Here is a 13,068-nt window from a genome sequence, read left to right as displayed (position 1 = left end):
AGACAGAAAAAACGGAGCTAGGCGGTGTATAATCTCGGAGTTTTAGAGTTACCCCTGTACAGGAGGTTCCGGTACCAGCTCTCCAATATAAGGGTCCGATTCCTATCACCTGAGGGTATTACCCGTTCAAAGAAAACTACTGCTTTAACAAGAAATTTAACCGCTGTACTTAATAAAGTGGCTGGTGAGAGTACATTTAACATTTGTTTTATTAAATCATGCTGTTACGTCCACTACGTGGGCAAGGGGTTAGGGAGTAACGTAGTACCAGATCAAAAACTTTAGGAATCATGTAGTCCAAGTTATGGGTTATGAGGATGATGCTTTTACAGCGTCTACACTTAGATATTTTATCTCCAGGACTATGATGATGTATTTTGTGTTTGTATCATGATTACCACCTGTCTTTCTTCTGATTCAGGTCCATAGACTGTAAAACCCAATTAGAGACATCAAATATGAACTCTGTGGAAGTAAATACCAAAGTCGAGCCAGAGTGTGTCCTAGCATCTCAAGTAAGTGCTTTCCTTATGACAGGGGCAGGTAGTAATCAATCATTAATGTGTGTTCTGTCGACTCTTGAAATCAACATCCTTTTAAAGTGAGAAATATTGTTGTTTATTTAGCAACTGCAGGTTAATGCATGATACTTAAGCATTAATATTAAAGCTTGTTTCTAATAAAACACCCTGTTATGCAAATATTTACCCATCCCTTTGTCCCTAACACCTACAACTCTTCCATTTCAGCTCAACAGGCAGTATATTAGTGGAAGACATGTAAGCCTCCCTATGCATCCTTTCCTTTAATATTGAAAGACGTCTACATTTGCACCAAAAGAAAATGCATCAGACCATCTCATAAAATTTGACCAAAAGGTGGAGATTGCATTGAATCCAAAAGCAACCTTTAAGGAAATCTACATGTACCGTCGGCCTTGAGATTGTTTGTTTGTGGTGCTACAAGGTCCAAATGTCCAGCGCTTTCCTCCTGAGTTGATGTTTCTTTGTAGGTCTGCATAAGGGGGTATTGTTTCCAGTTTCCAGACGCCATTATTAGATTAATAGCCTATGTATTATTCAGCAGCCTTACTCCGAGCCCATTAGTGTTGGTATAACCAAGCTTGCTGAACATACAGTACATCACCTCTTCAGCTTTGAGATAAATAATAGATTTAGGATTAAAGATAACTTTCTGAGATGGAGGGAAGTTATAGGCAAACAAATTGGTTTGTTTAAATTTTTTTTGCCCAGGAGATACAGTAGATGGTAGCTGAAAGAGATACTGCAAGGAGCGTTTTAGTGTCCTAATTAGGGAGGTGCCATACTCGTATACAGTAAACAGAATGTGCATGCAAAGAAGGGAGAAATGTGTTGCATGACATTTACATACACTGAACTGACAAAAAAAGGGCAAACCATTCGAGCCTTCAGGAAAAATCCACCCTCAGATTATCATTAAAGCCACTACGAGTAACTTTGTCCGCTGGCGGCCCCTTTGGACAAAAGCGGTAGTATTTTTACGACGCCAGCTGTCGTGAAGCTGTTTTCTAGCTCGTGCCCCGCCTTGCGAGATTCAAATGATCAGGAAGCAATATAGTGCATGTCTGTGTGTTGAAAGTGTGAGGGCACCGGACTCTTTTCGGCTCCTTGAGAGTGGTTAGTGACACAGTATAAACTAATGCCAGTCAGTGCCACACACACCTGATTGCAATGAGTTGATGCAGTGTCACCTAACTAGCCTACTCTCACAGAGCTGAAAGATTGCTGACAAAAGCGAATGAACGAGAGACGGCAGTTAATATGGATCACGATGAGGTAATGTGTTTATGTTGTTGTTTACTTACTTAATTATTTACAAATAATGACTATTTCAGATGAATAATGGTCATCTGATGATGGTGAGGCAAAGTAAACTTTGTTTTAGTAGGCTACCGCTCATTCATTTAGGAGTTAACACTGCAGTAGTTCGCTCCTGTGAAATTGTGTATACGTTGCTTGGCAACGCCCTCCCGCCCGTCTACCACTCTCCCTTTTAGCTTTTCTTCATTGCATTTTCTTTTTTTTCTTTGATGGTTCAGCCCCGTTATCAGTAGTGTTGTTTTTGGCAGCCTGTTTTAAGTTTAGTTTTAGTCCAGTCTTTGTGTCAAATTGTAATTTTAGTTTGTATTAGTCTTAGTCAGTTTAAACTCTTTTTAGTCTGGTCAAGTTTCAGTTGACTAAAAGTCTTGAGCATTTTAGTCTTCTCTTAGTCAGAATTATCTGGGACTATTTTCGTCTAGTCTTAGTCAACAAAAGCTGATGACATTTAAGTCTAGTCTTAGTCAATGACATTTGTATTTTAGTCTTTTTAGTAATGCAATTATACCCAGTTAATATAGTACAATTACCTAGTATAGTACAGACAAAATCAAAATGTTCTTTAAGTCCCCCATTTCACAAGTCAAACAAGGTTATCTTACACCTCGGAAGAGAAAGTGCAGGTAGGGGGCTCGCCTCCCGCTTCGAATGCACAGTGCACATCAAAGCATAACGTTAATGCGCGTTCAGAAAGAGGAAATCACGGCACTCATGTCTGTTAGCTTTTCAAAATAAGAATTTGAAAATAAAAGTCCAGCAAAACTAATGTTATTTTGGGGATTAATTTCTCTGCGTGAGAAATTTGAGGTGTGGCGTATGAGAGTGTGAACGGGTTGATTTGCGTGTGTCTCACGGCCAAAGAGTGAGACTTGGCAGCTATGTGACGTGAGTACGTTTGGCCGCATATTGACAGTTAGCCTAACTTCAGGCTGCAGCCCGCAATGTAAATGTTCAGCAGTCATTTTCTCCGTGAATTGTGTTATTGATTTTGGGGGATAATGCTTTGTTAGCTTCCATATTGCCGCGAGTAGGGATTGAAGTAACGTCACCTGCTAACTTCCTGCTATTTCAAAATAAAAGTCAACTCACGTTTGTCTAGTTAAATGCTCATGTTAAGCCAGTGAAATGCTTTTAATCTGAAGCCGTAGCCTGTTTGCAGCCCAAAGACTCAGGAAACAGAAATATTACAAAATAATAATAATGGCGAGACAAAATAGCCTTATAACATTTCGTGTCCTCTCGTTTTTGTCAATGAACATGAAGATATATTTTAGCAGAGTTTTCGTTTTTGTAAACCACATTTAGTCCCGTTTTTATTAGTCAACAATAAAGCATTATATATTTGATTATAGTCTTCGTCACATGACCACCATTTACGTTGCGTCTCGTCTCTTTTCTGTCACGTGATAAAGGTTCGTTGACGACGATATTTTGTCATACATTTAGTTGACAAAAACAACACTAGTTATCAGTCATTATGACGACAAATAACTGTCTCAAACAAGGCTCCCGCTCCCCTTCCCTCACATGGAGGGACAGGCTTCTCAAATCGCTTTGCTGCGCCACACTGAAATCTGCGACCAATACGGATATGTGACCGGCAGTGAGACCATGAGTGAGACGGGTGTCGGTTTGTAGCGTTCTCTCTTGTGATTGGATAACATTTTCGGGATCCTCCAATAAGTTTATTTGACGATTACATGCAGAGCAGCTGACAGAGATCGGCTTTATGAAACGCGCACATTATGAAAGTGATCACTGTATGAATAAAGAGCGATTTAATATAATAATAATATCTGGTTTTACAATGTTTACATTTTGCACTTTCGACTCACATTTCTCCTTTTTAAAATAGGCTAGCTGACATAAAACCAGTAATTCTCATATTCATATTTTATATCTTAGAGTTCAGTACTTAAATGTGTCAGGGCCTTTGTTGATTCACTTGTTTACTTGTTATGAATGGTTGTGCCTCTCTACAAGATGTAAGATGTTTGCTGTAGCCCTGCCAAAGGAGCTTAATGTAAAAGAAGTCAGAGCTTTTATTTGTATTTACAATATTTTCAATAGGTTACAAGGCAAGCTATCTTATATTGTTTAGTTAGGTGCAGTTAAAACATGTGAACTTAGATATTTATACTTAAATGTGATTCAATGTTCGCTTATCACAATATGCTAATACACAACATTGTATAGTTTAACTAATGACCACTCTGGTTTCTTCAGGCTTCAGCAGTAGGCTATCACATATATTGTGATCAATATCGATATCAATCAATATCGAAAGAATAATCGTGATAATATTTTTTGCCATATCGCCCAGCCCTAGGTTCACTTTTCTTAGGCTTCTCCAAAACAAAAAATCAATAAAGTGTAAGTAATTGGATTAAATTATGTGGTGATTTCTACTAACGTAAACTGCAAATGTTAGCATGCCCAGTTTAACCCATTAAGGCCTGATGCAACGTATGCGAGTTTCTATCTTTAAGACCTGATGATCCTTTTTCCGAGTGTTTTTACCTTTCAGGCTACTATCAATCAGATGACATCGTTTTAAGACACATGACTGATGAAATGCAACGTAATTCACTGAGGGTAGAATTGGGGTGAAAAAAAACACTGAAGAATTAACTGCAAATAAAGTTGACAACCATAAGCAACCATAGCAGGGGGAGCGACAAATAAGATGAATACATCATTATCTCCATGAAACCTAAAAAAAAAAGTAATTCACAGTTTAAGCCTAGGGTTAACATTTTCAAATGTTGTTTTTTCATGTCTTCATCTGTTAAGAAATTCTATAATTTTTCATGTTTTTTTAATTATATTTATTGATTTTTTTTCTTATCTAGATGAATCATAGGGCAAAGATAGAGGAAACACCTCTTATGAAACATACTGCATAGCATTCTGGTGTAATAAGTCTTGTGTTGGCAGACAACTTGAGTTCACTGCCACTTCTACATTGATTTACACCTGTATAAGTGAGAACACAAAAATGTGCCGCCTTTTTTTCTGAAACAATGGCACCAGGCCCTAGCTGAACTGGGAATCTCTAGATGTCAGGTCAAATTAAAGCAAACAAATACATCCACAGGGACCAGTAAGCAACAATAGTGGCCGCGTTTCCCAGATTCGATCGTTCTTTGGGACCAAAGAAGGGTCGAAAGAAGGGTTCGCCAAAGGAGTGTTAAGATACGGGTGTTTCCCAGATGGCTTCTTAAGTGCCTTCTTTGGAGAACGCGTAAGATGAAGCGAAAGAAGTTCTTTGGTGGGAGCTGTCCACCGCAGTGGTGCTGAAACTGAATAAATCGATGCCAGGCGAATCGATCACCCACCTCTTTATCAGCGCATAAGTCACACACAGCGCCCCGTGGTCTCCCCCACACAGGTGGAATTAGGCTACGCATGTATCGTGTGTGGGGGTGTGTGGGTGCGGGTGTGTGTGTGGCAACAAGTGTATCCAAGTAGTAATCAAGCCCATTAGCGCATATATACCCCGTGGATAGGCACACACAGAATGGAAGAAAGCGGCAGCAAAAGAAACAAGCGGGCACCGTCGTTTACCGCGGAGGAGATGGGCGTCTTAGTGGACGAGGTCTGGCAGCACCGGGCAGTTTTATTCGGGGGAACAAGGGGCAAAAAGAACATCACGTTGAAGAACCGTGTTAGGCAGGCCATAGCCGAAAATATGTCCCCCTCCATCCCATGTGGCCTGCGTGACAGGCGCGCTGTGAGGAAGAAGTGGCAGGAGTTCTAGAACCAAACAAAAAGGAAGAGTGAGAAGGTTTCACTAATCAATCTCCCTTCGTTGCAGGTGATGCAGACGCCCAGTAAAGACAGCGCGGAGTAACCCCTCCCCCATATGGTTTCAATAAACTACTTTGGTTTCCTTTTCAACCATGTATTGTGTGGATCATTTTGCATTGAAATGAGGGTGTCAAACCTATAGCAACAAAAAGTCCCAGGCAATTTGTAATATATCTAAGCGTAGGTTAATGACGTGTGCGTATTGTGCGCCCTTTCAACAGCATTTCAGTGCCAGACTTTCAGGTAAAGCACCCGGACACTGCAGCAATACTCATAGTGTGCAGGATGTTACATGTAGCCTACATCTGCTGGTTCTGTTTATTTATTTCAGCCTTCAGGCCTGAGAGTTGATATGGGTGATGTGGTGGTTGTGGGTTTATGGTTTAGTGATCAGTGCTTGGTGACTGGTGGTAAAGGGGTAGGGGCTGGGGGTTGTTGGACCTCAGAAGAGGTTGATATGTTCTTAAAAAACGCAGCGCAGCCAGAAGCTGCATCTCCGGGCTGAAGGCAAAATTGCATGTGTGTGGAGACACCAGAGTGATCAGCCATTGGATCTCCGCACGGGGCAGCCGGTACTTTGCCTGGACGGCCCGGTCTGATAGCACGTCCAGTGGGGAGAAGTGCCGACGCACGTATGCATTTATGTAAACCGTCTGGCTTCGCGCACGGCGAGGCTGTTGGTTCGCAGCGATAACGTGTTGTATTGCAGCCATGGTTTCTCACACGCGCGGACTTTGGCAACGCCTTTAGCAGGTGGAGCCGCTCTGGATGAGGTTCAGCTGAGTTCAATTAAATCTGTTTCCTTGATATCTCTCAAATGCCACAGGGTTGTTGATGTTTTTTATGTGTAGTACTATAAACTCGTGTGTGGAAAACGTAAACGTGTAATTCATTAAAACATTTTTTTCTCTACTACTAGTTTATGTTTATTGTGCCAGGTCCGCATTGAACATTGTTTTATTATTTCGAAAAGTGGAGGAAATAAATTTCCCTGACGCGCCATGATCACTGACGATTTGGTCGCTAAGAAGGTTGAAAGAGTGGGTCAGCTCCATCGTACAGTTCCGTCTTAGTGAAAGTACTACTTTCGCTAAGAACGAATCTGGGAAACGCATTCTTCTTTCACAGCGTTCTTAAGAGCGCTCCAAAGAAGTACTTAGCCCAAAGAGGCTCTTAACGAATCTGGGAAACGCGGCCAATGTCAATAGTGTCTTTGGGTGGATTGTTCCTTTAATAACCCTAAAACAGAATATTGCAGTTTCTTCCCACACCACAGCAAATACTATTTAAAGTGGTGAAACTTTATTTTGACACTGCATGCATTTTGTTCTTCTACCGTAAAAAGAAAATATGGTTATGTGCAATAAATAAATCAGGCTGTTTTCTTCTTGTTCCATTTATACTGAGATTAAGTAACCTGACTTACTCTTGCATAATGGCAGTCTGTGGAGAAGGTACTTGATGGCCTTACTGGGCAAGGCTGGTGACTGCATACACACATTCATCTCAAATGGATTTGCTAGACCTGGGGTACATACAGGCATTGCTTTTTTTCACAGTTAATCAAGTGCCATATCACATCTGAACATGAAAGGGTATCAGCAAATAATTTACCTGTTGCAGTTTAAAGCTCCCATATTATACACTTTTCGGTTCTATTATACACCATATTATATGGTCTTAGTGGTCCCTAATACGTTTTTCTTTAATTGTTTGCTGAAAAAAACTTTCAGATAATTTATTGTACTATGCTGATGTTCAGCTAATCTCACAATGGCCTATTTTTTTAAAAGAGCTGCAGCTCCCCTCGTAAATATACAATCTTTGAGCTCCCCCCGCCCCCTGTCCAGAAGCGAAGCCAGATACGCCTCGCCCTCTGTCTGTCAGGGCCGTGGACCAATAAGAAATAGGGGTGTGGGCTGCACAGTGGAAGCTTCTGGCTTTCCAGTTTGTGAGGTCAGAAAAAGGGGAGAATTCTGACTGGAGTATATTGAGGGGGAGGGGTGGGGGTTTCAGAAAAGGGGAGAGTGAGAAAAGGAGAGATTGCTATTTTTTTTATATTTTGGCAGTCTCTAGGCACACCGTGGACGCATGGATATGTTGGAACACATTTAAAAAGTGCATTTAGCATAATATGGGACCTTTAATGTGTAGGTGTATTGTGGAATCACATAAGCTAACATCACTCTAATATGGGAGAACACATGACTGTAACTGATCAATCTCAATTTGCACAGTAGAGCTAGGTATTGTATGCAAGTTTGCTAGGCCATGATATTGCATGTGCAGGAGCATGGGAAATGGAGAAGGTGAGGCTGGATGAGAAGCATGGCATTCAGATGAGGAGTGGAGCAAGATGTTGACTGTAGTGATTCTACTGGCCTTCCTAAGCATGTCAGAGGCTTTGTCGAGGCAGGGATATTTACTTATCCCTGAGTAAGCAGAGACAGCTGACCCTGCACACTCTCACTGCTTGTCTCTCCCTGTGTGTGTGTGTGTGTGTGTGTGTGTGTGTGTGTGTGTGTGTGTGTGTGTGTGTGTGTGTGTGTGTGTGTGTGTGTGTGTGTGTGTGTGTGTGTCAGGCCCGTCTAACCAAGGAGCCGCGGTGGGGCAGTGCCCTTCTGTCCAGACACCAGTCCCTGGAGGAAGAGTTTGAGCGGGCTAAGGCTGCTGTTGAAGTAAGCCGCTTGTTTCTTAGTACACCTCATGTCCATCACCCGTCAGCCATCTCCACCTCTCACATTAAATAAGTTTCTGTTAGAAATCAGGAGTTTCTGTTTATTATTTCCTAATAATAAACAGAGCTTTGTGTCCTTGGTGTACTGCTCTTTCTGTTTACCATGCGTAAAATGTGTCAACTTAACCCCTAGGTCACAGCCATTTTCTCTTCTAAAACTTAAAAAATGTCAGATTAGGCGTTAATGTAACCCTTTTCTGGCTTGTGTATAGAGCCTTCTTTGCTACTTTCTGGTATGCTGTGCCAAAGTAGGCTCATCACTGCCCCTTGTAGCAGACAGGTCCTCATCAGCCACAAGGGGCAGCATAGAGCCCATTCTGTCCACACTCATAAACAAAATATGCCTGCCTGGTCCAAGGGATTTTCAAGTATGGTAACATCCCCAGTACCAATGAAGGGCAGAATACAATTTACAGCTTCCCGAAACTCTTCAGTGAGTAGCATCCCCCTCATCTCCCATGCAGTGAAAGAGACAGTCCTAAATGCAGCTAACCCTAACCCACCTTTTGACCACAGGAATTATTTTTAAAAAAATAGAAAATTCTGTGGAAATTTTGAAAGGGCATGCCGCCAATCACCGGCCGCTAGCCTGGCATTCGTGGCGCCCCCTGTTGGCCTGGGCTCAAAGTGCACCGGCAAATTATTTCCACACTCTTTCTTATACTTATATTCAATATTTCCTGGTTTGGAGCCGATTGGACAGGTGGTCAAAAAGTCATGGCAAATTTGCAGCAAAGGCCAAGTCTTGCAAAAATATTTTCGTCAATGGCAGCCATGTTTCTTGAGCTATATCGCTTAAATTGTATACACATGTCTATGTTGGTACCCAAATCCAGAAAGTAGATGTCACAAGACTGTATTTCAGTTTTATGCAAATTACGGTAGGTAAAATATATCATGGCTGACCTAAATGGACCAAGAGGCTCTTTAGTATAGACCCATAACTTGGATGTGTGTTAGAAATGTCAAGTCAGAGTCAGGGGGGGAGGGGCGTGTCCTTTCAAACATTGCATTTTTGAGCTTAATGGTTTTCACATTTGTGGCGCCCCCTATGGGTTTGGCTCAGAAAGCCTTTAATTGCATGCTACAACACTTGTTCTGCACATATTCAGCAAGTTTTATTAAACATACTGTAGGACCTATGGTTCAGAAACCTTTCCTGTAACTGTACACTGGTAGTCAAGGGAATAATGTCAAAATATAAACTTAACAACAACACTAAACGCTCCTGTTTGCTTTGTGGGACTTGTTCATTTACACATAAAGTTATTTAAAACCTAACTTTAAAAAATATAGAGCGCAACACAATCTGATAAACAAGTCCCAACAAGTACACAGGAGCATTAAGTGATTACAAGTGATTGTAAAGTTTATCTTTTGACCTGCTACCCTTGACTACCAGTGTTTGAGCCAAGCATACCTGGATGAGCGACCTTCGCCCAGTTCTTCATAAAAAATTAACGGACGGTTACAGGAACGGTTTCTGTCGCCTTTTCTTGAGCCGGAGAATGAGGCAAAAAGCAAAAAATTCTAAATGTTAAACAATCCCTTTAATATATGAATACCTGAAGCAGCATGGAGCCGTTTTCCATCTGACTCCTTCAGCACTTTTATGTCTTTGCAGGAGGCACTCATTGGACAACATTTTTGCTCCTGTGGTGTTTTTCTTCCTATTTAGCAATAGGTTTGGACACTTTTTGTTTTTTTCTTTCACCAAAGGATACCTTTGAAAGGTTGGCATAAGACAATGCTACCCGAGTGATTAAAAAAGCAGATAGCTAACAGAACCAGCAAAGTTATTTTTTTTAACCTGCAGAAAATGGGAGTGAACCCTGCAGTATTGAGTTACTTCAGGTTGCACACTTAGCTATGTGTAATGGTCAATAAATAACAGCAGAGGGAGGATGGCGTTGTGAAAGTGAGAGGAGCAGCTGCAGAGGAGTGGCTTGCTTGGGGATCCCTTCCCAAAGTTAGCGATGACGTCAAATGTTGTGTAAGCCGCGAGCTGGCAGCTGCATCCTCCCAAATAATTGCTCAGTTTGAATACATGCCTCAGCCTAATAGTGATGAGATTCTGAGATGCTTCTAAACAAGCTTCTGAGCATGGAGAATTGATTGGTAACAGTATCTCGCAGTTTCAACCGAGCAGCCAGAGTGCTCGCCTCCACTCGAGGAGCTCTGATGGAAGTGTTCAGCCATTTCAGCTGCAGCTGCCAATGTCAAGGCCTACAATGAGATAATGTCCATGGGCCGGTTTCCCGATAACGTCCTCTCTTAGCGAGCTACGAAGACTCCTACGTTATGACTTACCAAAGTTGTTTACCTCTGTAGTCGTGGTTCCCGAACGGTGTCTTAGGAGAAACACTCCTTACGTTGTTCGTACACTGCTGAAATCGGTTGCTCCGAGTTCGATTATCCATTTCCTGCTCATTTCATGCGCAGCTGCATCTGTATGCTGTCTAATCAAATCTACCCGTGCATTTCTAGTGTAATATAAAGTCATAAATTAGTTTGTTGAATCATCATCTGTGTTTTGGAACTCTTGTTTTATAATCTAAGTATCTTTAAGAACACTAATCACGTTACTTGGTGGGTCAGTAATGAAACTGAAAGTAGACATAATATCGCCAATAGCCTATATAAATAAACAGACGGCCCAAACAGCGTCCAAATTAGCTAAAATCCTAAATACAATAAACAGTAACATGGCACACTTATTTTAAGGTAAGCTCTAATTGATTATTCATTAATTTTTTTGCACGTTTACATGTTTTGAGGCGGAGGATCCGACGCACTCTGCCCGGTCTCAGCTGACAGCTCTCAGCTGTCAGCTGAGCCGGTGTGGAACACAGTGCGGAGGTTCTAGTGTTAACCATGTCGAACATACTACCATAGCCTATACTAATTTAAAAAAAGATATAGAAAATATAGAAACAGCGGAGGAGATGAAGATTGTTTACAGCAATTATTTTCATCATGAATGACTTGTGGCAGTTCCATGCGCAACAGGGATGTGACTCGTGTCCGTTTTACGCATGGTGCTTTACGGAAGGAAATGTGGGGGTTTGTATCTCTGGCGATGCCACAGCGATCGCAGGGACTTTCACTTGTGTCATTAAACTTATACATTTGACTGTATTTCATATCACAGTGACACAGAGATGACTGTATTTAATAACAAACTGATAAAAACGATCCGACTGTAGGCTATAGTGTATCACGTATAAAGTATTTTCATATTGAGGGACATCGCATCCATTCAGTTAATGCTGATTGTCAAGTCAGTTAGATGACTAAAAAGTAGGCTACTTTTGAACACTTTGTTAATCAGAGTTAATGGTATTCTGCTAAAATATATAGGCTAATAGCCTAAGCCTACTTTAAATATACGTGATATACACAGTTGGATCGTTTTGAACGGTTTGTTATTAAATACAGTCATCGCTGTGTCCGTTTGATATGAAATACAGTCAGATTTATTAGTTAAAAGACACAAGTGAGAGCTGAAACATCCCTACGGTAGAGCTAAGAAGGCTCTGCGGGCGCTCCAGACCAACCTTACCAACGTATGACGTACGAAAGAGATTCGTAGCAAAGAACGTTTCGGGAAACAGGCCAAACGTTAAGTAGGAACTCTACGTAGGGGTTACGAATGACGTAGCATTAAGAAGGCTCTAAGAAGGCTTTGGGAAACCGGCCCCATTTACGTAAGTAGCTGTGCATACATGCTCTTTCGTATTTATAAAGACATGGAAGTAGAGACGGCTCAGATGGCAGAGAGAACATTAAATCAGCACACCGTCTTCCTGCCTATTCATTCAATTAGACAAAGCAGCCAATTGTAAAAAAGTTACAACCCCGCCCGCCCGCCTACTTCCGGCCAAATTTCATTTTCCCTTCAGTAGTCAGTCTGGGTGTACAGTGCATTTCCCAGTTTTACCGAAGAATCTACAATCATCCAATCAGCGAACAGAGCGAGTGGCTGAGAACGATGACGTCAAAGTCGCGCTCCAGTTTCAGTTGAATGCTGCGTTCCTTTATACTCGGAAGAAGGAGATTTCCGACTTGGTAGTTCCGAGTTCCGACCGGTCTGTGTTCCAGTGCATCTGCTCGCGAAAGTATGGACGCCTAAAACCTTTCTCGTCCAAATAACTAAACGTTAGGCTCTAACAAGTTACTGTTGCCAGGTACCGGTAGATTCATAGACTACAATATGTAGTGAAGTGAGAGATATTTTCCAAGGAGGTAAGCGACTGCCCATGTCACGATGAGGATACTGTCAATTACTCCGAGTTTATGACAATGTAATACTTTTATAAAATAGAGAACCACTGGAACAGCTGCTGGATAAATTGTGACTTAAGGGAACAGTGTTTTGGCGGCTGGGCATTGGTTAAGCGCTCCCATAGTGGCGATAAAGAGGATATGAAGGTGACTGTTTGGTCTATTATTTGATGAAAGCTACAGCAGGACAGGTTCACTCTTATCTTGCACAATATTGGTTAGATGAAGTTCTGGTTCAGTAAGAGATTGCAGACTAGGCAGTGCAGGGTCAGGGGTTTAATCCACAGACCTCCTGGGAAATACAGATGGGGAGAGTAGATGAGTAAAGGCCATTTCACACGGTAGGCGACATTCCGCTCATGTTGTGGGCGGAGAAGC

General features: G+C 41.7%; 1 protein-coding gene across 1 annotated transcript in view; it reads left to right on the top strand.

Annotated features, from left to right (window-relative positions):
- Window positions 1–13,068, top strand: part of pex5la (peroxisomal biogenesis factor 5-like a) — a gene marked incomplete at both ends in the record, with an annotated part of 111,626 nt that overhangs the window by 67,084 nt on the left and 31,474 nt on the right. Inside the window, 3 exons of the mRNA XM_080032417.1 lie at window positions 422–515; window positions 750–779; window positions 8,252–8,347. Of these exons, the coding sequence (XP_079888543.1) occupies window positions 422–515; window positions 750–779; window positions 8,252–8,347 (220 nt within the window). The remainder of the gene's footprint in view (window positions 1–421; window positions 516–749; window positions 780–8,251; window positions 8,348–13,068) is intronic.

The sequence above is a fragment of the Ammodytes marinus genome (genome assembly GCF_949987685.1).
Source record: "Ammodytes marinus genome assembly, chromosome: 8".
Lineage (NCBI taxonomy): Eukaryota > Metazoa > Chordata > Actinopteri > Uranoscopiformes > Ammodytidae > Ammodytes > Ammodytes marinus.
This window is presented reverse-complemented; position numbering and strand designations above follow the sequence as displayed.